Genomic DNA, 24,447 nt, shown 5'->3' with positions numbered 1-24,447 from the left:
GGGATTAAAAAAAAAAAAAAAAGCAAAAAAGTTTTCAGAATCATTTGAGAGAGCATTGTGGTGCATTAACGAATCAATAATTTTCTCCCACCCCAGAAAATATGCTGAATTTATGATTGCAAATATATTTAAAGCAATGAATTAAAAAATAAAACAAACAAAAAATTGAATAAATGTAAAATAAAATCAAGTTCCATTGACTCGATCATCAAAAAATGTTAATATTAAATTTAATATTGCGTATTAAAGTATTGTTTACAGCGGTAACCAAGGAAACGCTGGTCACTGCTGTTCCACAAGCGCCACCTGCTGTCAGAGAGTGAATTTGCGTCTCATTCAGAGCTTCTGCTTTATTTCGTTCAAATATGTTTTATGTAGCATAATTTCACAAGGCTGAAGTCTTGTAAATTTGACTATTTCATTTCAATTAAAAACTGCTCGTGTTGCATGTATGCAGCTTCTTTGTTTGGATCGTGATTAAAATGCAGTGGTTGGCTCTGATTTTAAATGGAAAGAGCACCGGCAAAGCCTTAGTTTATTAATATGAAGGGATTTCTTTTATTTGTATTATTTATTTGATTTTAAAATTCCAATTTAGTGTTGCTATGTGACGTATTTCAGTTTCACAAAGAAATGTGCAGCATTTTATCAGAGAAATAATAAAAGGACACCTTTTCATGTCTCATTTTGTTAAAACAAATTGTGAGAAAATCGTATCGTGAATTGAATCACATCGTGAGTTGAGTGAATAGTTACGTCCCTAGTTGGTATACATGACCAGAATTTCTTGCTCCTACAAAAGTAGCCCTCCCAGCAGATTCAGACTACTTTAGAACTCCAATAGCGCACATTTTAGTAAGTGGTTTAACTCAAATACGAGCTGTGTTGTCTGAGTAAGAGAGTAACCCCTCGGTCTGTCGTGTGTGTCTCCTGCAGTGGATCATGTGATCCCGGAGCCGGGCTCTAGTCTGGTGGAGGCGTTCGAGCGCTGGCGTGAATGGGCGGATGAGAAAGTGTGCTGCGATTACTCTCTGCATGCGGACATCACCCACTGGAACGACAGCGTCAAACAAGAGGTCCTGAGTCTCATTAAGGAGAAAGGTGGGAGGTCCTTTGCTGAAATATGGCTCCTTTTCTCTAAACTCTACACACAAAACCACAAAACATGGACACAACATGCAAAATATTACGCATGTCTTGCAAAGCCAGCAAACACTTCCTTCAAAACAATTTTAAGTCTTATAAAAATGGTGTTTTTGCACAGTAACTCTAAACTCAAATGATTAACCATATACACATCAAACTACACACAGATATGACAAATGTAAAACACTTCTATCTTGTGTTTTTTGTTCGTTCAGTGTGCATTGGAGTTTGTCACAGCACTCACATATACATGCGTGTACAGAAATGCACTGTATATACAGTGTTCATACACAACTGATGAGCAACAGCTATTGAACTGAACTGAGTCAACACTGAACTGGCTTGAGCTGTATTGAGCTTTTTTACAGCAGAATTTGAATTAGTTACTGCTTTGAAACGATCTGTGTTTTATAAAGCGTTATTGAAATAAAGGTGACTTGCCTTGTATGTATATTCAGTATATATTTACAAAGAATCATACACAGAAATGCAAGGGTTTGTTTATTTGTGTCTCAAAAACACTGAGTTTTGATTTCTAAGTCATGATTATATTAGGTATATTTACACTTAAAAGAATTTATTTCTTCCTCAAAACACTGAGTTTTGATTTCGGTATTGTTAAAAAAAATGGTTCAGCATATTAAAAAAAGCCCTCTGAAGTTATAAATATAAGCAGTATGATATCCCAGAGACTGAAGTTGATTGAAGTTATTTTTGGTCATTTGAGCTATTTTTAAAAATGATGCTTAGAAACAACCTGCTTTATTACGGCTTAACCAACAAATGGTATTTTCACCATTCACTCAATTGATAAAATCCACACCCATTTTTTTTTTTGCTTTCTAGTTTGAGAATAAGAAATGCATAACATTATGGAAACAAAAATTGGTTGTGAGTGCTGGCAGAGTTTATGTTTTCTGATTTATTCTTTCTGTCCTTATAGGAGTGAACTCTTTCCAGGTCTATATGGCTTTTAAAGACCTCTATCAAATGAGCAACAGTGAGGTAACCTCAAGAAGTTATTATAAAGAAATTATACACTTTTATTTATTGTGAAAACAGAATAGTGTTGTGGATATACACATTCTTTCATCCCTTAAAAATGACTTTTGTTGGTGTAACGTAATGTTGGGTTTTTTGTTCACACAGAAGTGTTTACAAATGTCCCCTCATGGCATTTTATGAAAAAAATGGTATTTAAATATTGGTGCATATAAAAGTACTACATGTACCAATATATAAATGTTATTCTTCTATTACCTAATTTTATGAAAGTTTCTTTTAAAACAAGATTAGACTAGATTTCCACCATTTCTTATTGTAACATTTAAAGCTATTTTCTCTCTTAAAACCTCACTATTTAATATCTAATATGCTTTTTCTGTGTATGTTTAAACAGCTTTATGAGATCTTCACCTTCCTTGGAGAGCATGGAGGAATTGCACAGGTCCACGCTGAAAATGGAGAAATAATTGCTGAGGTATGTGCACCTTATGAATAGGGCTGGGCATTTTTCAAAAATATTGTATCAAAAACAAAAAATGCAATTGTATAAAAAAATGCATTTATTAATTTCATTAATTATATGACATTTCTGAAACGCCGTCTCACCGAAGCCATTATCATTTCTTGTTTGATTACCACACCTCCACACATGCGATTTCCACATTTGCAGCCTTTTTATGCTATCTTCATAATGAAAGGACAAACATTTGGACTTACAGTACGGATGAATTTTGCCAATTTTGGATTTGACATCTTTTGTAACAGTTCACTTAAGCTCGAGTGATATGCATGCTGGTTTGGAAACCAGACGTTACTCAATCATAAAATAATGTAAAATAACAGTTAAGCTCATCTAAAGAACGATGTAATTCTGAAACCTAGCTGTGGTCGCATTATATTTTTCATTGTCTTCTTGAAAAAATGTTGATGTTCCTCAGTTCCTCATGATAAACAGTTCCTTAGAGGTGTTTGTATTGTTCATGCACCATATATGTGAGCCTGGAGTACAAAAGCAGTGTTGAGTCGCTGGGGGTATTTGTAGCAATAGCCAACAATACATTGTATGGGTCAAAATTATAGATTTTTCTTTTATGCCAAAAATCATTAGGATATTAAGTAAAGATCATGTTCCATGAAGATATTTTGTAAATTTCCTACCGTAAATGTATCAAAACTTAATGTTTGATTAGTAATATGCATTGCTAAGAACTTCATTTGAACAACTTTAAAGATGATTTTCTCAATATTTAGATTTTTTTGCACCCTCAGATTCCAGATTTTCAAATAGTTGTATCTCGGCCAAATATTGTCCTATCCTAACAAACCGTACATCAATGGAAAGCTTATTTATTCAGAATTTATTCAAAAATTGACCCTTATGACTGGTTTTGTGGTCCAGGGTCACATATACAATACAATACTAAGAGTGACAGAAAAGAGACTCATCTCGTCTGCTCTGTGTGTCGTTCAGGAGCAGGCCCGTATGCTGGAGATGGGCATCACAGGACCGGAGGGACATGTTCTCAGCCGTCCAGAGGAGGTCAGTGAGCACAAAAACTGCTGGATGCTGTCCTGTGTGGTGGCTTGTTAGTGGTGTGTCGTCACTGCAGTCCCTGTGAAATATCTCACTCATTAATTCTACTGCGTCAGTTTGATTTCATGTTGAAAACTGGCCCGCCCCACACTGGCATCAGTCTATCAGTGATCTTTTGCAGACATGATCCGGTTTTATCTGGTTTTATTGCGGTCAGCCAAGAAAATGGGGAGGGGAGCTAGATTTGTAATGCATTTTAGCTCTGTGTAAATCTGTGTTTTGTGTGTGTGTGTGTGTGTAGCTGGAGGCTGAAGCAGTGTTTCGAGCCGTCACGATTGCCAGTCAAACCAACTGTCCGCTGTATGTGACCCGCGTGATGAGCAAGAGTGCTGCGGACATCATCTCACAGGCCAGGAAAAAAGGTACTCAATATCACAATCAACTGGCTATTTCATCAAAAAATAAACTAATTAATTAATTGCATTTTTAAAAATCATTAAAAAAAAACATTTGCCCTTTAAACAATATCAATGTCTAATTTCTTTTTATTTTTTTTAATAATGGACATAATCTATTCTGATTTTAGTAGTCAATACCAGTGAAATTCCACAGTTCAGAAACACAGGTAACAGAACTAGTGGCAGGTCTGTAGTACTTGCAAGACTTAATGCGCAGATCTGTTTTGACACATCTGTTCATTTTTGTCAAACATCACAATTTCAGATTCAACTCACATTTTAATATAGTTGCACCTCCCGAAACTTTGCAGTGTGCACTTGGCAGAATGACTTCAAATGATGAAAAACCGAGCAAAGACACTCACTTTATTTTACTCACTGAGTGAAAACTCCCATTATAATGAAAACAATCTGTCTGTACAGCTCTATGAATCTTGGTTACGTCATGTTTATACTTTGTTTGTTACATTGAAACAATTTGCGACTTACTTCTGACTTGAAAGCCTCTGATTGGCCATTGCGCTCACATGCTCAAGTTTGAAAGCAGCTGCTGATTAGTCGCTTATTATGTTTTTGAAATTTAACTTATCAATTTGTAATATTTAGCGCATTTCATATATAATCGTGTGAATACAAACAATGTTCTGGAGGAGTTTCAGAGTGAGCTGAGCTAACAAGGTGCAGAACATGATGAAACGTCTGATAAAATAAGAAATCACAGCAGTGTGAGCGTGTTGGCAGCGTAACGTTTGAGCTTTCACAGATGTCGACAAGTTTACACATCTCGTCAGAGTTAAATAAACCTCTGTAGAGCTACGCTCATCTTTGACTTGTATGTTCACGACAGTAATGACCTTCAGTTGGATACATCTGTGTGGCATGTGTGTAAATAACAGTTTAATTATTATAAATTATAATATGCAGTTATTAAATTATTATTATTAATTTGTCATTTCATTATATATTAGCTGTCTGTACATTATTTGCACTCTGTGAAATGTTTATTTTATATGCACTGGCTGGTCTGTTGTAAAGGTTCCACAATCCATCATTATAATAGCTCTTGCTGTTTAGTTACTGTAAATCATTCAGATGCAGTGCTCTCAGTTTGGGAGATTCATACAGTGGCCTAACCAGATGCAACGCATATAAAAGGACTATTCCATGTAAAGAAGTTTTTGTCTTAACAAGTGGCACAGTTTTAGAGAAGTGTCAAGCATCAGGAGTACAGAAGCCAGCTGATTTAATTTTAGACAACATTTAACTATGGTTTTTCAAATGCAAGTAAATAAAACTGTAAAAGTTAAGGCTGTAAACGTATTCATTTTTTACAATTCACTTATTTGCATGATAAACTTATAGACTAGAAAACCATTGACTAAAAGTAATTGATTGAAAATATGAGAAACAATATAGTTGATATTTGAAGTTTATTGTAAAATATTTCACTGATGGACTCACCATGCATCCAAGGATTTTCCCTGCTTATGGCCAGAGATGCTGGGATACATTGAAAAAAAATGCATATACAAATGTATTAGTCATTGAATACAATTTGTTTCAACAATTTGTTCAAATATGCTGGGGCCTCATAAACGTGCATACACACAGATTTGATCTTAGAGTGTGTGTGCTCTAAAATCCACACCAACTTTCATATTTATAAAAAACAGTCTTTGACATGGAAAAGTGCTTAGGGCCAAGTCAGGGTCTAAGCAGGCGAACATACTTTTCGGTGTCCGAGTATTGCAGGTATCTGGAAATCAAAGCAATTCTTGCCGCTCGCCACTCTCAAGTAAAGGGTTTGGACGTTGACTAGAGCTCTGTTATATGTTAATGACATTAATTAGCGGGCGTCTACAAGGCAGAGATCTGAAACTATTCAGCTGCGCACAACTTCAAGATTATTTGCAATTTATGAATTTCACATCTGAAAGAGAGGCACAAAAAAACGTGCATACATTCATTCTCTGAATCACACATATGCACATTTGAGAAATGGTCAAACGATCGATGTAGGACCGTTTTTATGCAACATTTTATAAATGAGGCCCCTGTTATACAGAACAGAAACACTCTTGCTCGTGTGATACCACAACACATCATCTAAGACTGTATCTTATAGCTGTAGTATTTATCATTTTAGGCTAAATACCATCAATTTCAAAGTGTTGTCTGTTACATGGATACTCCGGTCAGTGAAGTAGTGTGATGTGTCTGTGTGTTTCAGTGGTGATCTGTCGGTGGTGGGCAGCGCTCACTGCACATTCTCTGTGGCTCAGAAGGCCATAGGGAAAGATGACTTCACTCAGATTCCTGAAGGAGTGAATGGAGCAGAGGAGAGGATGTCTGTCATCTGGGACAAGGCTGTTGTAAGGATCAAATCTAGTTGAAAATGTATCTGTGATTGCACATCAATTACAAGTTGATTCTACTTCACATCCTCAGATCCAGAAAATATAAAATACCTGAATTTTTACTCAGTACATTAACTCTTTCCCTGCCATTGACAGAATTTTCCAGCTTTCCATATTTTCACTGGTATACGGTAGGGGGCGCTATTACACATCTTCTAAAAAAATACTGAATCTCTGGATCAAACCATAGACTGTAAAAAAAATGGACGACGTGTGTCCACTTCCTTGCACTAAAGAAAAGTTGAGCCAAAACATCCCAGAATGGCCGGTGTCATCTTGCGCCAATGACGTCATTTGGAGTCAGAGTCTGCACAGTAGTGATTAATTTGGAGCCCGTGTCTGCGCAGTCCATTCTCTGTGGCTCAGAAGGCCATAGGGAAAGATGACTTCACTCAGATTCCTGAAGGAGTGAATGGAGCAGAGGAGAGGATGTCTGTCATCTGGGACAAGGCTGTTGTAAGGATCAAATCTAGTTGAAAATGTATCTGTGATTGCACATCAATTACAAGTTGATTCTACTTCACATCCTCAGATCCAGAAAATATAAAATACCTGAATTTTTACTCAGTACATTAACTCTTTCCCTGCCATTGACAGAATTTTCCAGCTTTCCATATTTTCACTGGTATACGGTAGGGGGCGCTATTACACATCTTCTAAAAAAAATACTGAATCTCTGGATCAAACCATAGACTGTAAAAAAAATGGACGACGTGTGTCCACTTCCTTGCACTAAAGAAAAGTTGAGCCAAAACATCCCAGAATGGCCGGTGTCATCTTGCGCCAATGACGTCATTTGGAGTCAGAGTCTGCACAGTAGTGATTAATTTGGAGCCCGTGTCTGCGCAGTCTGCGCACTAGTGATTCATTTGGAACCAGAGTCTGCACAGTAGTGAATCATTTGGAGCCTGAGTCTGCACAGTAGTGATTCATTTGGAGCCTGAATCTGCACAGTAGTGAATCATTTGGAGCCTTAATCTGCACAGTAGTGATTCATTTGGAGCCTGAGTCTGCACAGTAGTGAATCATTTGGAGCCTTAATCTGCACAGTAGTGAATCATTTGGAGCCTGAGTCTTCACAGTAGGGATTCATTTGGAGCCTGAGTCTGCACAGTAGTGAATCATTTGGAGCAAGAGTCTGCACAGTAGTGATTCATTTGGAGCCAGAGTCTGTGCAGCAGTGATTCATTTGAAGTCAGAAGCTGCACACTAGTGATTCATTTGGAGCCCTAGTCTGCGCAGTAGTGATTCATTTGGAGCCAGAGTCTGCGCACTATTGATTAATTTGAAGCCGTGATTCATTTGGAGCCTGAGTCTGTGCAGTAGTGACTCATTTGGAGCCTGAGTCTGCGCAGTAGTGATTCATTTGGAGCCTGAGTCTGCGCAGTAGTGATTCATTTGGAGCCAGAGTCTGCGCACTAGAGATTCATTTGAAGCCGTGATTCATTTGGAGCCTGAGTCTGCGCAGTAGTGACTTGTTCATAGCCCGAGTCTGTGCAGTAGTGAATCATTCGTAGCCCGAGTCTGCGCAGTAGTGATTCATTCATAGCCCGAGTCTGCACACTAGTGATTCATTTGGAGCCCTAGTCTGCGCACTAGTGATTCATTTGGAGCCAGAGTCTGCGCAGTAGTGATTCATTTGGAGCCTGAGTCTGCACAGTAGTGATTCATTTGGAGCTTGAGTCTGTGCAGTAGTGATTCATTTGGAGCCTGAATCTGCGCAGTAGTGACTCATTTGGAGCCTGAGTCTGCACAGTAGTGATTCATTTGAAGCCTGAGTCTGCGCAGTAGTGACTCATTTGGAGCCTGAGTCTGCACAGTAGTGATTCATTTGGAGCCTGAGTCTGCTCAGTAGTGATTACATTACCTTCTTCTCATAAGTGTACCATTAAAGCTCCAAAATAAAACAAGCACTGCGTTTGATTCTCATCTGTCTGTTTTTTCCTTTGCTTAGGTCACTGGCAAAATGGATGAGAACATGTTTGTCGCTGTGACAAGCACCAATGCTGCCAAGATCCTCAACCTTTATCCACGCAAGGGTCGGATAGCCGTGGGCTCTGACAGTGATCTGGTTATCTGGGACACAGACGCCACCCGGACCATCACTGCAAAAACACATCATTCTGTAGGTGCTCTTTAAATAAATCCAGTAAACGCACTATATACTCAAATTTCAGAGGACCATCTAAACATAGAGAGGGAACGGAACGGAACTGGCTGGCCTTCAAACTTTCAAACAAGGCTTTGTCAAGCCAACATCAAAGTTTGTTAGCAAACTTTACTCATCTAGTTACCATTGCAATGAATCTACAATTTGGACAATGACCATTTTTGTGTCACAGTCCAATAGAAGTTCTGAAGAACCTGCAGTGAGCAGTTTATGACCTCTTTCACCAAGCCATGAAAGTGTGCAGACGCTCGGACTCCATTCTTTCTTTTTTCCTCTTCCAAACCTCAGCATAAGAGCATTAAACTACTGATTGAAGAGCTACAGATTTCAGATTCAGGTGAGATGGGAACTGGAATTTCCTGAGCAGATACTACGAGGGCTAAATATGTGGATCGCTTGAAAACCATTGGGGGAAAGATTCAGCAGAACTCGGGCACTGCCAAAATTACATCACATTTTCATTTCCTTTTCGGCCACTTCTCTAGAGACCATTACACATCCAAACAGCACTGGCTGCCATGGATTTCAACTGTGGATAACATGGCTGGTGTTTATTGATTGTTTATTCTGTGACTCCGTATCCTTGGTTCCCATGCTCTGTGAAATCACCTAAAACATGACTTCATCACCTGCCAGAAAGCCTTGCGTTTGCCAGCGTTCTTGACAGATGTTTTGTGGATGTAATTTCCTGTTCTTGCGCACAAAGGATGGACGAGTGCAAAATGCAAAGACTGTGGATCATGGCCAGACATCACAACAATTACGAAATCTACTAGAGAAGAGGAAAGTAGGGGAGTAGTAAACTAGACAGAAGTGATATGCTGGTTAGAGAGAGGGCTGACAAAAGACAGGAGGCTGTGAGTGTGAGAAAAAGACGAGGAAATAGAGAAAGATGTTTTTGTCATTCCTCTATCCAGCTGTTTGGCGAAGAGATGAAGAATGAGAACGAGAGTGAATGAAGGAGGCCAGAGCCGTATCTCACTCTCCTACATATGATCTCCTGTTGTTGACGTTTCTCTTTGCAGAAGCTCAAACTTAAAACGACTGTTTGTGTCAAGAGTTTATGTTGGAAAGCACAGCATCTCAATGTCATGTTGGATGATTTTGATGTTTTTCGAAACTTCTATGCATCTGAAATCACCTAAAACATGACTTCATCACCTGCCAGAAAGCCTTGCGTTTGCCAGTGTTCTTGACAGATGTTTTGTGGATGTCATTTCCTGTTCTTGCGCACAAAGGATGGACGAGTGCAAAATGCAAAGACTGTGGATCATGGCCAGACATCACAACAATTACGAAATCTACTAGAGAAGAGGAAAGTAGGGGAGTAGTAAACTAGACAGAAGTGATATGCTGGTTAGAGAGAGGGCTGACAAAAGACAGGAGGCTGTGAGTGTGAGAAAAAGACGAGGAAATAGAGAAAGATGTTTTTGTCATTCCTCTATCCAGCTGTTTGGCGAAGAGATGAAGAATGAGAACGAGAGTGAATGAAGGAGGCCAGAGCCGTATCTCACTTTCCTACATATGATCTCCTGTTGTTGACGTTTCTCTTTGCAGAAGCTCAAACTTAAAACGACTGTTTGTGTCAAGAGTTTATGTTGGAAAGCACAGCAGCTCAATGTCATGTTGGATGATTTTGATGTTTTTCGAAATGTCTATGTATCAGAGAGTCTATTCTGAAAAAAGAAGATATTGCGGTTTCCATGAAAACATGAAATTGAGCAGCAAATCAGCATATTAGAATGATTTCTGAAGGATCATGTGACACTGAAGTCTGGAGTAATGATGCTGAAAATTCAGCGTTGCATCACAGGAATAAATTACATTTTAACATATATTTCACATAGAACACAGCTATTTTTAATTGTAATAATATTTCACAATTTTACTGTAGTTTTGTTTAAATAAATGCAGTTTATTTATGTGATTCAAATGCAGTTCAGTTAATTGGATAAAAAGCCAATGTGCAAATTGAAGGCTATAAAAATAAATCACTGTAGGCTTCATTATATGCACAAAATGGATAAAAATATAAATATTACATCATAAAAAAACAGCCATGGTACAACCATAGTACAGGTCATGACCTCTTTCACCAAGCCATGAAAGTGTGCAGACGCTCGGACTCCATTCTTTCTTTTTTCCTCTTCCAAACCTCAGCATAAGAGCATTAAACTACTGATTGAAGAGCTACAGATTTCAGATTCAGGTGAGATGGGAACTGGAATTTCCTGAGCAGATACTACGAGGGCTAAATATGTGGATCGCTTGAAAACCATTGGGGGAAAGATTCAGCAGAACTCGGGCACTGCCAAAATTACATCACATTTTCATTTCCTTTTCGGCCACTTCTCTAGAGACCATTACACATCCAAACAGCACTGGCTGCCATGGATTTCAACTGTGGATAACATGGCTGGTGTTTATTGATTGTTTATTCTGTGACTCCGTATCCTTGGTTCCCATGCTCTGTGAAATCACCTAAAACATGACTTCATCACCTGCCAGAAAGCCTTGCGTTTGCCAGCGTTCTTGACAGATGTTTTGTGGATGTAATTTCCTGTTCTTGCGCACAAAGGATGGACGAGTGCAAAATGCAAAGACTGTGGATCATGGCCAGACATCACAACAATTACGAAATCTACTAGAGAAGAGGAAAGTAGGGGAGTAGTAAACTAGACAGAAGTGATATGCTGGTTAGAGAGAGGGCTGACAAAAGACAGGAGGCTGTGAGTGTGAGAAAAAGACGAGGAAATAGAGAAAGATGTTTTTGTCATTCCTCTATCCAGCTGTTTGGCGAAGAGATGAAGAATGAGAACGAGAGTGAATGAAGGAGGCCAGAGCCGTATCTCACTCTCCTACATATGATCTCCTGTTGTTGACGTTTCTCTTTGCAGAAGCTCAAACTTAAAACGACTGTTTGTGTCAAGAGTTTATGTTGGAAAGCACAGCATCTCAATGTCATGTTGGATGATTTTGATGTTTTTCGAAACTTCTATGCATCAGAGTCTATTCTGAAAAAAGAAGATATTGCGGTTTCCATGAAAACATGAAATTGAGCAGCAAATCAGCATATTAGAATGATTTCTGAAGGATCATGTGACACTGAAGTCTGGAGTAATGATGCTGAAAATTCAGCGTTGCATCACAGGAATAAATTACATTTTAACATATATTTCACATAGAACACAGCTATTTTTAATTGTAATAATATTTCACAATTTTACTGTAGTTTTGTTTAAATAAATGCAGTTTATTTATGTGATTCAAATGCAGTTCAGTTAATTGGATAAAAAGCCAATGTGCAAATTGAAGGCTATAAAAATAAATCACTGTAGGCTTCATTATATGCACAAAATGGATAAAAATATAAATATTACATCATAAAAAAACAGCCATGGTACAACCATAGTACAGGTCCAAAAAAAAAAAAGCATTGCACTGTAGTGGTCATTTTTGGTTCACATGTGTTACATACATGACATGTTCTTGTGTTGTTCTAGGCAGCGGAGTATAATGTGTTCGAGGGCATGGAGCTGAGAGGTGCGCCCATGCTGGTCATCTGCCAGGGCAAGATTGTTCTGGAGGACGGGAACCTGCACGCGACCGCTGGCACTGGACGTTTCATTCCCTGCTCCCCGTTTCCGGACTTCACTTACAAACGCATCAAAGCCAGGAAACAGGTACAGCAGACCCTGATGACCCTGGACACATGCGTGACAGTAGTTCATTTGTTTTTACAGTGCATTCAAGGCAGCACTGTATTGAAATTCCAGTTTTATTCCTTTTTTTCTCCATCGTTTTCTGCAGTTTCCTCTAGGAAAGTCAAATTTAGTTGTTAGTGTATTTTTGTGTTGAATCAGTTTGTTTTTTCCATTTTTGTCCACTGTTTATTTTAATCTAGCAAATCTCCAAAATATCTTGCTTACATTGTACAAAAAGAGATGATAGTGCCTTTCTCAACAATCTGTCAGCCAAATCTGGAACCAGTTTCCAAGACAACATGAAATTTACAATTTACGCGAGCACACAGTTCCCAAAAACAATCCTCATGAGGATAAACGCATCCATGGAATGTAGTTGCAAACACCCAAACTTCCCTTTCTCTGTCTTTCTCTATAAATGTTATGCTGCACAATCCTGTATTAAACTGAAGCGCTGTGTTTGGGTTTCTCCTAAAGCTGGCCATACTGAAGGCGGTCCCCAGAGGCATGTATGACGGCCCCGTGTCTGAATTTTCACCCATGTCGAGGGGCGGCACACCATCTGCCTCCACCCGTACCTCACCCACCAAAGCCCCTCTAAGGAACCTCCATCAGTCTGGCTTCACACTGTCAGGTAAGTAGAGCTTAGAGCTACAGTAGCAATGCCAAGATCATGGGTTTGATTCTCAGGGAATGCATGAACTGATAAACAAAAAAATCTTAAAATGCAATTTAATTCGCTTTGGATAAAAGCTAAATGCATGAATGAAATACAACAGATGCAGAACCCAGCATTAATCCATAAAATGTTTGGTTATTTCCACAATGACAAGTGTAAATATATGCAATAATGAACTCTTATATAAACTTTTATTCTTGTTTACATCTCGCATCTCACATCTTACATCTTATTTTTTCTATAAAGGTAATTGCAACTTTTTATCTCAAAATTGCAAATTTTATTATATCTTGTAATTCTTAAGAATAAGTCAGAATTTTGGGGTAAAAAGTAGCAGTTTCTAAAATTGTATTATCTTGTGGTGGAAACAGGCTTCCATAGAAATATGTTGACAAAAATGCACAAAACAAAATCCCAAAACATTGTGAATGTTCAGTAACAGGGTTGTTGAACATGTTTTGAAAGATAATTTTTTTTCTCTCTCTTAGTACATAATGAAAATATAATGCATATTTTAAAAAGACAATAAACATGAATGTTCTGTCTTAACACACAGTTTCTGCTGATCTCATGTCAATCTTGAGTACCTGTATAGAGTAGTGCTGCATCCTTCATATCTCCGAGACTTTAGTTTGATCAGATTTATAAAAGACAGATACAGCTTTACGCTTCTCTCTGAAAACAGTCGAGCTCCTGGAGGTGTGCTGTGGGCGGAGCTAAAGAGTCACGAGCACACGTAGCTTTTGCGTAGCGATCGTCTGCAAGCTGTGACATCAACAAATAAAACCGGGACAAAAATTTTTATTTAATTGATTTATAAAAAAACACACTTGCACAATTCTGTTGTTGTCCCGGAGAAACAAACTGCATCCACTGTTCCCTTAATGCTGGGTTCTTTGGGAAGCTGAACAAGGTTCCCTTTCGATACTACACTCGTACTGCGTCTTGCTAGACGCATATGGGAAAAAGCCTTTTTTTCCTCCTGAACTGAAGCCTTTTTTCATTCACGTAGTGAAACTGAACGGCCATTGGTTCGTGCAGTGTATTAAAAACAAACCAATGGCTAGGCAGCGGAGCTGCACAAGCCTACGACGACGAAGCCCGCCAAAGCCTGCCAAAGCCCGCCAGAATGGGCAGGGCATCTGAGCAGGGCATCTATATAAGCGGGCGTTCACCACAGGATTCTCAGATTTCTTCTCCTTCAGCGACGACTCTACGCTCATCGCTGATCCTGAAAGCCTGCTCGCCATTGACACGCCTCGCAGCTGGACTGAGACCTCCCTGCTTGGCTGACTGGCTCTCTTCACGCCTCAGCTTCACAGCAGTTCCAGTCCTGTTCCCCTGCCGCCATCCGGCGATTTTGAAAGAGCTTATTTCTAGCAGGTAAGCCCTAAAAGAGCAAATTATAGCGACGTTGTTGCAAATGTCGTGCTGCGATTGTGACTCGTGCAGGCAATCGTGCACAATGCAGAAGGGCAGTGAGTGCATCACCTGTCTGGGCAGCCCCCATGCTGAGACTGCTTGCTCACTGAGACGGAATGCTCTTGTTGAAAGCATGAGTCTCGCTCTTCTCCACTCGTGGACCGCCTTCACTGAAGGTAGCCCCGCTCTCCCGTTTCTCCTCTCTCAGTGAGCCTTGGAGAGGGAAACAGCGGAGTCAGGGAATAAGCAACCGGGTTGACCAATCTCATGCCGGCACTGTGCCTGCATGCTCTCTCTCCCTGTTGCACTCGGATCTGCCGCAGAAGGGCAGTGAGCTGCGCGCTTACTGAGACAGAATGCTCACTCAGAGCATGAGTCTCACTCTTCTCCACTCGTGGAAGGGCAGCCCGCTCTCCCGTTTCTCCTCTCTCAGCAAGCCTCGGAGAGAGAAACAGCGAAGCCTGGGAACTAAGCAACCGAGTCTGAGTGATCTCACGCCAACACAGAGCCTGTGTACTCGCTCTCCCCGCTGCGTTTCGATCCGTGTCTCACACGTAGGGATCAGCGTCCCTCTTTACACCGAGCGGCTCTATCCTTCTAAGTAGGGTGGAGCAGATGCTGCCACTGGCAGCTTCGAATTGTGTGTGTCACTATGACTGCACTCACAGACACGGGCTGCTTTTACCACGAAAGCAGTCTGCCCCTGTTCGATCGCGTAAGATGGCCCCGCCTCCCCGCTCTCATGTTTCTCTCGTCCCAGTTACCTCGGAGGCAGAAATGACAAACTCGCGGGTATGAACGATCAGGCTTGAGTGATTTAATGCCAAAGACTTAAACTACTTCAGTCTGTGTGCATTGAATTTATTTAATACACGAGTTTCACAATTTGAGTTGAATTACTGAAATGATTTTTTCCACGACATTTATTGAGATGCACCTGTATGACGCAGTGTTAATTTTGACAGGCATTTTTTTTGTCTTAGTCTTTATCTTGAGACGAAAATGCTTAATAGTCTTAGTCACATTTTAGTCATTTGAGTAAAGTTTTAGTCTAGACTTCGTTACTAGTCTTTCATAGTTTTAGTCGACGAAAAGTAATTGCATTTTTGTCAACTTTTAGTCATTACTTTGTCAAACTTCAGTTACCAATATTTATTTTGGTAGCTATTTTATATGTAGTCTTAAAACAAAAATAGTCATTAATTCTTCTCTCTTTAGACCAAATCAATTAAGCTTATGAGAAATTTGAATCAAGGATTGAATTTGGAAAAACTTGAATAAATTATGACAATTTTCATTTTTGGATGAACTATCACTTTAACAGTAGTGAAAAGGGAGCAAATTATAGTTGTTCATATATAATATAGGCCTATATAATTAAAAATTTTTGAAAAAGTAGCAGAATAAGACAAATACAAAAGATATACAAATTAAACTTAACATATTTAATTAACATCTTTTGTTGGTTAACGGATAGTTAATGACACGGATAGGTACTTAATTAGGAATGCTGTCCCTTTAAGACGGAAGGCATGCGTGTAATACTGACACACATTCAGTTCCCTTTCGATACTACACTCATACTGCGTCTTGCTAGATGCAAATGGGAAAAAAAACTTTTTTCTCCTGAACTGAAGCCTTTTTTCATTCACGCAGTGAAACTGCACGGCCATTGAATCGTGCAGTGTATTAAAAACGAACCAATGGCTAGGCAGCAGAGCTGCACAAGACAAAGCCCGCCAGAATGGGCGGGACATCTGATTATATAAGCGGGCATTCGCCACAGGATTCTCAGATTTCTTCTCCTTCAGCGACGACTCTACGCTCATCGCTGATCCTGAAAGCCTGCTCGCCATTGACACGCCTCGCAGCTGGACTGAGACCTCCCTGCTTGGCTGACTGGCTCTCTTCACGCCTCAGCTTCACAGCAGTTCCAGTCCTGTTCCCCTGCCGCCATCCGGCGATTTTGAAAGAGCTTATTTCTAGCAGGTAAGCCCTAAAAGAGCAAATTATAGCGACGTTGTTGCAAATGTCGTGCTGCGATTGTGACTCGTGCAGGCAATCGTGCACAATGCAGAAGGGCAGTGAGTGCATCACCTGTCTGGGCAGCCCCCATGCTGAGACTGCTTGCTCACTGAGACGGAATGCTCTTGTTGAAAGCATGAGTCTCGCTCTTCTCCACTCGTGGACCGCCTTCACTGAAGGCAGCCCCGCTCTCCCGTTTCTCCTCTCTCAGTGAGCCTTGGAGAGGGAAACAGCGGAGTCAGGGAATAAGCAACCGGGTTGACCGATCTCATGCCGGCACTGTGCCTGCATGCTCTCTCTCCCTGTTGCACTCGGATCTGCCGCAGAAGGGCAGTGAGCTGCGCGCTTACTGAGACAGAATGCTCACTCAGAGCATGAGTCTCACTCTTCTCCACTCGTGGAAGGGCAGCCCGCTCTCCCGTTTCTCCTCTCTCAGCAAGCCTCGGAGAGAGAAACAGCGAAGCCTGGGAACTAAGCAACCGAGTCTGAGTGATCTCACGCCAACACAGAGCCTGTGTACTCGCTCTCCCCGCTGCGTTTCGATCCGTGTCTCACACGTAGGGATCAGCGTCCCTCTTTACACCGAGCGGCTCTATCCTTCTAAGTAGAGTGGAGCAGATGCTGCCACTGGCAGCTTCGAATTGTGTGTGTCACTATGACTGCGCTCACAGACACGGGCTGCTTTTACCACGAAAGCAGTCTGCCCCTGTTCGATCGCGTAAGATGGCCCCGCCTCCCCGCTCTCATGTTTCTCTCCTCCCAGTTACCTCGGAGGCAGAAATGACAAACTCGCGGGTATGAACGATCAGGCTTGAGTGATTTAATGCTGGCAAAGCCCACACATGCATCACTCTCCACGTAGCTCTTTGATCTGCCAGTGTGTTTACACATGAGGATCGGTGCCCCTCATTGTCGAGCGGTTCAATCCTCCTGGGCAGTTTGGTGCAGAACGCTGTCACCAATGATTCAGTATCGCTGACAGCTTTGTATTTGAACGTGCCTCTCGCCTAGGCCACGGCCATGCCCACGCTGAGGCTGCGCTGCTGAGACAAAGCCCTGCCTGCCTGGAATTCGGGCCTAATGACACTAAAGTAGTCCTCTCCACTCCGTTCAGAGCACATATACAACTGTAAACACACTTGTTTGGTGACTGTTGATTTCGTGGTCTAAAACACAAAATGACAAATCCTTCTGGAGTCCTGTGCAGTGCTGCAGACGACTTCTGTAACCCGAGTGAACCATGTTGATGGGCTGCTCTTGTGCCTTGTCCAAATACCCGGTCTTTGCACTTACCCACTTGACTACTTATATGACGTATTTCCTGTATTTGGTTCAAGTGTTCAAGTGAGCATGAAGACCACAAGTGTGTGTAGAAATTTTCATTACCTGACGGGACACACTTATAGTGTTGTAAAAATGCAAGTGTTTTTTCAGAGCTTTATTTTTATTTTCGATACTTTGCATTTTAAAATCAACTTCTAAATGTCTGTTTAGTAGTCCCTATAACAGATGACACAATTTAATTTTGTGGTGCTTACTCCCCTTACTCCAAAACTACTCATTTGCACCAATAATGCGTGCAACTCTTTGTTTTACTACCAAATTATATGTAGAATTAATATTTAACATACATTGGAAAGGTTTTCGTGACTTCTCGCAAGATCTCGGCAAAGTCTCACGATTTATTTCCAGAACATGATGCATGATGGGATACACTAAGCCTTCAGTACTGCTCCGGAGCAGATTTAGTGTGCGTTAAGGGCACTGTGCTTTTGGACAAGGCATTGCTCTCGCTGTGGTTGATGCACGGGCTCTTCCAGGAGAAGTGCCCAGACAAGGATTTCCGCCTTTCATGACGTCATACAAAACTTTCAGAAACTTATACCAACTCTGAAGGAGTGTTTGGCACAGAAATACTTCGTCATACGTCCAACTCGTTTTTTGGAACTTTGGCCATGTTTAGCATTAGAACTCATTAACAGCGTAAATAAGTCAGAATGCATGAAATAGCATAAGTACACAGTCTTGCTTTTGTCTTTTTGTCTGAAAAACGTTTTGCTTCACATCAAAGTTTGTACAGCTGTGATTCGCCTCGTGGCTGGTTGGTTTGGTTAAAGGCTTCTAGCGCTTTAACGAAGACGGTTTTTATATCTCGTGTTTCTCCATAGGTCCTGAAGAAGCCCCCATCAGACCGGCTGGAAGACGTATCGTTGTGCCCCCCGGTGGCCGCTCCAATATCATCTCCCTCAGTTAAATATGAAGAGCATGTAAGAGAGAGGCCAGGATCAAATCAGCCGTGTAGAAGTAAGGTGATTAGTCAGGAAACGAAACAAAAGAAGCATAAAACACTGAACTCATGCCTTACCCTCCATGATTTCCTCCTGATGAGTGACTGAAGATCAGTAGTCCATCTCTGAGAAAGCAAAGCATTTAGTATAGTGTTACATTTATTTGTGTGTTTAGATAAACTCAATTAGAAGACATTAGAATTACCGTAAAAACAACTTTCGTTTGGATATTCTGCGATGTTTATGAAAGGAAACAGTTGAATTTTTCAGGCGTTTGCGTTCGGTAAGGAAGGACTACTGTCGTGTGTTTCATAGAGCTTCGTCTGTATTCCCTCATAAGCTTTATTTGCGTACATCAGCTGTGATTATGATAGTTAATGTTACTTTGTAAATGAAGTGTCGAGCATTTTTTTTAAAGTATAATAAAGCTGAATGTTAAGGAAAAACATGCAATGATATACAAGTGCAGAATATTACAGGACATTTACATACATTCACATACTGTACTGCTTTCATTATCCGTCTCACGGAAGATATGAAAAACAATATGCATCCGTCATGTGAAGAAATAGCTGAACTTCAGTCGAACACAATGAACCTCGAAAAAGGAAAAATAAACAACTTCTTGACAAAATTAATGATGAAAACAAAACAAAGACTGCAGGAGAAAGATATTCACCTTTTGCATTTTAGTTCAAGCTCAAATTATTAAAGGATGATTAACAAAGTATTGGAATAAGTTTTTGATATCTCAATCTTTCATGCGACTTTGGTCTGGTTGAGGAGGAAAGCTCTTGGTTAATGGAAAGAGACAGTTCAACACACTGATGCCCTCAATAACAATGGTATAAAGAGATGTACCGATTGATGTGGAATAGGTTGTTTATTATATTTATGTAGGTTTGATTATATTTCCTTTCTTTTTTTAACATCTGAGTCAAAAAAGCAGGTGAAAATGAACGTGTGATGTGCAAAATTTGTTCCTCAATAAACACAAGTTACAACTGACTGCCTGTGAATGATTTGCTCTGTATATTTATCACCTCACGGTACAAGGAAATCAGAACTACTAAAACATACACAGACATAAAATTAACATCTGCTAATCACTTGAGGAAATTAAATGACATAATTGTTACAAATGCATGGGAAGTATGACCAATGACGATGTACAGCAGAGGCTGGCTGTAAACATCACATGTGCATCTGAAATGTTCATTACATGTCCTCGTTAGGGAAAATGCTCTTGAAATTATTCTCTTTAAAAGCGACTGCATGAGGGCGTTTTCATGCAGCTCTCAAATCCCCCAAATAAATGTCGCATTTTGCATTTGTACAATAATACAGAATTTTGGAAAACAAATTCTAATTGTTCGGTGATGCTATCAAGTTATCAAGTGCAATTAGCTGTATATTCCATAATAACAACAACAATACAAATAATATATAAAGCAGGTGATATTAAATTGTTTAAATTTAGTTTAACTTGATGTTTTAAAAAAACAATATCAGAATTATTGTTGCTGTTCAACAGCATCGTGGGTAGATTGTCTGTAATATTTCATATTCACCCGACCACTAGATGGCGATATTGATTAATTGTTGTATTATTTCCACCAAACTAAAAAAAAAAGAACTTGCACTGTAAAAAAAAAAGGTATGGGAAAGGTACTGGTAAATTTCTGCCAGGATATTATGATTTAAGTTTATGGACTTTTTCTTTAGCTCTAAAACACAAAGCAATGTGTAACATAAAACACTTCATATTAACGCAGTATATTAGGCCCTATGTGTATACAGACCTCAGATGAAAATGAACTGTATTTATGTTATAAATCTATCTTTTCTATTATAAATGAGCCAGCTTTGTGTGAATATTCCTAGGCTATGCAAACCTTAGTCAGACTTGTCAGATGATGCAATTAAATTATTTTATTATTATTTGATCTGTACAGTGTGGTCAATATCTCAATTCAGCAGCACAATCCAGCAATGAATCTCCAAAAACGCTAAATAATGCGCTCAGTGGCATGAATGACAGAATTCTGCAGCTCCGTAAGGTTCACATTTACATCATTTGAATGAATCACATAATGAGGTGAAATGAACATCTTTGCATTCTGTTCTCTGCGTTTGTGTGTTAACAAGAGCAGCTTTATAAATCATGGCGAACGGCTGGAGTCTGATCGCTCGCTGAATCAGACAACGGTAAACCTTCACGTGCCTCCAAGGGAATCAGGGAAATTAAAGAAATCCATTAAACTAGTAAGGCACACATTTCACAGTCAGGTGCAGAGAGCATCATCATTCAGTTATTTCTTTATGCATGTGATTGTGTAGTCAGCCGGTCACTAAACCAGCGTACGCTGTCAGTTAATTCAGAGCGTGAGGTTCACACCAGGTTAATGCTTCCATCCAGAATCCGTGATGTTCCAGTCTCCCAGTATGGATTTTCTCATGCATTTGCTGGAGTCCATGGCTGCATCCGCCGTCAGCTTCGAGTGAAGGAGGAACACTGTGGCAGGTCCAGATGTTAACTTGATAAACAATGCTGTACGTTGTTGTTCTGTCCATCTTGAATGGCTTTGTTCGTCTCGTCTGCACTGAGGTTGTTGGTCTCAGCGTCTGCTTTGGTTTTCCTCAACCTCCAAAACAGAGAAAGGGCAACAAATCTAGTCATGCAAAAGTTTCACAGCGTTACAAAATGTGGAGTTGTTACCTCAAGGCAAGGTTATTGCAGTTAAGGGATTAGTTCACTTCCAGAATAACAATTTCCTGATAATTAAAAACAACAGAAATTAAAATTAATACATATAGACAAAAATTCTAATAAAAAAAATCACAGAAACACAACAAAATTACTGAACGTTTACCTAAAATTAAAATGGAAAATCCAAAAATAAAAACAAATTTATATATATATATATACACACACACATACATATATACATGACTTTACATTTTAACTGCGTTTTTACTTCTCTTTGACTCATTGTGCTTCTCTTTAAAATGAGAATTTTCATTAACTTCCTGCAATTAAATGCTTTGACAATCAGGTTGTAAATGTGTTTAATATAAAACTGCATTTTGACTAAAGGAATTATGTTATTTAATAATAATTAAAAAAAAATATATATATTTACATTGGAGACAGATGCATGAAACTGTACATGACTATTAAACTGTCAAAATATGTCTTACTTTTCCCTGTTGAAGACGATGAAATCTCTTTGGACAGTCTCTAAGCGCAGCTGGAGTTGCCCATTCTGTGTAATCAAAAGAAAAGAATGAGGAAATGTTTCACAAGAAATACTACTAAGTGAATGGCATGTGAAATAAGCAGGGTCATAACCAACATAAATGCTGAAGGGGACAAATTCCCCTCTGATAATGGAACATGGACTTCATTCATTCTGCAGCGGTCTAACAGCGCTCGTCAATGTCAAAATGATTGAGATGGCCAATCAAATCAAAGAAGGCGGGGTTTAACGATGAAAGAGTGTGAGGTAAGATATAAGTAACTTTGTTTTGTCAAATATTGCTTTTGAAAATACACTATATCCTTTATGTAATAAATGTAATGTTATTCGTAAATAAGAAAAGAAACATTAAAGGGATACTTCACCCAAAAATGAAAATTAGCCCATGATTTACTCACCCTCAAGCCATCTTAGGTGTGTATGACTTTCTTCTTCCAGACGAATGCAATCAGTTATATTAAAAATGTCCTGGCTCTTCCAAGCTTTATAATGGCAGTGAATGGGTGTCGAGATTTTGAAGCCCAAAAAAGTGCATTTGTGTAAGAAAAGTATCCATATTTAAAACTTTATAAACCGTAATCTCTAGCCTCCGCTTACTGTCGTACGCATGTTCACGCGAGATGATGTAGCACGTAGGCAAACGCAGTGACAAACGCGGAAGCACAGAGAAGAGAACAAAACACCGGTCACGAATTAGAAGTACAAAACGAGGATTTGTAAAGAAAAATGTCGGAGGATTTCGATAGAAGCCAAGAGGAGACTGGTTTTCCTTTGCTGTAAACAAAACTTGGTTCTTGTGAGTCTACACAAACGCATCGATTCAGAAGGCCTTTATTAACCCCCGGAGCCGTGTGGGACACTTTTTATAATGGATTGATGCAGTTCTTGGGCTTCAAAATCTCAACACCCATTCACTGCCATTATAAAGCTTGGAAGAGCCAGGACGTTTTTAAATATAACTCCGATTGCATTCGTTTGAAAGAAGAAAGTCATATACACCTAGGATGGCTTGAGGGTGAGTAATTCAATGGTTAATTTTCATTTTTGGGTGAACTATCCCTTTAACAGAGCGGTTTAGGCATATTAGGCATATGGATAAGAATCAAAGTGAATATTTAAAAATAAAAATATATTATTTTCGGTTTGGTTCAAATGCTCACCATATTCAAGTTCTTTTATTATCTTTCTTTATTCTCTTTAAATTCTTTGTTTAATTCATTTAAATAAAAGGACAGCATCGGCCTCCCAAACCCAAACTTGGAGTGGCAACATATTAAAATAAAGCATAAATTTAAAATTTTAAATAATGTCTTGAAATAAATTATAAATAAATGCAAAGTTCTGTCATGAAACTCTAGATGGCACAGGCTGATAAGTCCTTTATCTGTAAGTAATCACATCATTATCTACACAGCGCAGCTGATTGGTCTGTGTTGCATCGGCAGCCAATGAGGTTGCAACATTCAAATACTTGACCAGTGTTTGCAGCGCGCTTTCAGAAAGCATCTGAAATCAACATCTAAGATAAGTGAATGCTCTTTTACTCCATATCGCTGTGCATATTGCTTGGTCTGCCATATTAATTCCCAAATGAGCAATCATGAACAAGTTTTAAATTTTGCATTCGATGCAAAAGTGAATGACTAAACATAAGGAGCAGCATTTCTGCGACTGTGTTTATGCAGCTGCAGCAATAAGCGGTTTATTGCATGTGATTGTTGTGAGGTACGCCGACTGAGCTACGGATATGAGAACAGCTTCATCTGAAATAATAATTTGCACTCAATACATTTTTAACCTCAATGGCGCATTCATTTATTTATAAACATGAAAATAATTCCATAATGCCAGGCCTTTAAAGAACTGAAAATATTTTAGTGTTCACACTTTACAACCAGTGCAATTGCAGTCAGGATAAAGTGTTTGTTCTCACATTTCTGACAAATAGAATATTTCAGAGCTTGCCACAACTATTATAAATTCATATTCATTTTAGAAACTGACATGCATTTTCCATGTCTGGGAATCATACTTTTAAAATTTCCTCAGTTGCCAGATTTCCCAAGACCATGACCGCTAACAAGTCTTGATTTTTAACCTTTTTATTTTGTTTTAAATCTTAGTTTGTCTTATTGACTTTCCATCTTTAAAAGGCACTCTTACATATGAAAGCTAAATGGACTAAAAGCCACTGAAGTGTGAATTTACGGGGCATGTTCATAGTCTTCTGAATTTTGTGTTGTTTTGTCGGGTCAGTGCAGGTCAGGGAAGTGTTATCAGTTTGACTGAAGCTTCCAGACGATGAGTTTGCCCTGCTGCACTAGCTGTCTTGCAGATTT

The 24,447-nt window shown here is 39.4% G+C and overlaps 2 protein-coding genes across 2 annotated transcripts in view; one reads left to right on the top strand and one right to left on the bottom strand.

The window, feature by feature from the left end:
- Positions 1-19,861, top strand: part of LOC107562900 (dihydropyrimidinase-related protein 3-like) — a 29,577-nt gene extending 9,716 nt beyond the window's left edge. Inside the window, exons 4-14 of the mRNA XM_016247654.1 lie at positions 937-1,101; positions 2,090-2,151; positions 2,546-2,626; positions 3,623-3,691; positions 3,987-4,107; positions 5,896-5,938; positions 6,374-6,515; positions 8,515-8,685; positions 12,234-12,413; positions 12,912-13,068; positions 18,729-19,861. Coding sequence (XP_016103140.1) covers positions 937-1,101; positions 2,090-2,151; positions 2,546-2,626; positions 3,623-3,691; positions 3,987-4,107; positions 5,896-5,938; positions 6,374-6,515; positions 8,515-8,685; positions 12,234-12,413; positions 12,912-13,068; positions 18,729-18,814 — 1,277 coding nt within the window. The 3' untranslated portion in view covers positions 18,815-19,861. The remainder of the gene's footprint in view (positions 1-936; positions 1,102-2,089; positions 2,152-2,545; positions 2,627-3,622; positions 3,692-3,986; positions 4,108-5,895; positions 5,939-6,373; positions 6,516-8,514; positions 8,686-12,233; positions 12,414-12,911; positions 13,069-18,728) is intronic.
- A 933-nt stretch (positions 19,862-20,794) lies between these two features.
- Positions 20,795-24,447, bottom strand: part of stk32a (serine/threonine kinase 32A) — a 59,922-nt gene continuing 56,269 nt past the window's right edge. Inside the window, exons 12-13 of the mRNA XM_016247665.1 lie at positions 22,050-22,114; positions 20,795-21,493 (exon numbers count right to left, since the gene is read on the bottom strand). Coding sequence (XP_016103151.1) covers positions 21,382-21,493; positions 22,050-22,114 — 177 coding nt within the window. The 3' untranslated portion in view covers positions 20,795-21,381. The remainder of the gene's footprint in view (positions 21,494-22,049; positions 22,115-24,447) is intronic.

The sequence above is a fragment of the Sinocyclocheilus grahami genome, unplaced genomic scaffold (genome assembly GCF_001515645.1).
Source record: "Sinocyclocheilus grahami isolate Dianchi unplaced genomic scaffold, SAMN03320097.WGS_v1.1 scaffold847.1, whole genome shotgun sequence".
NCBI lineage: Eukaryota > Metazoa > Chordata > Actinopteri > Cypriniformes > Cyprinidae > Sinocyclocheilus > Sinocyclocheilus grahami.
The sequence above is the reverse complement of the archived record's forward strand: the minus strand, read 5'-3'. Positions and strand labels throughout refer to the sequence as shown.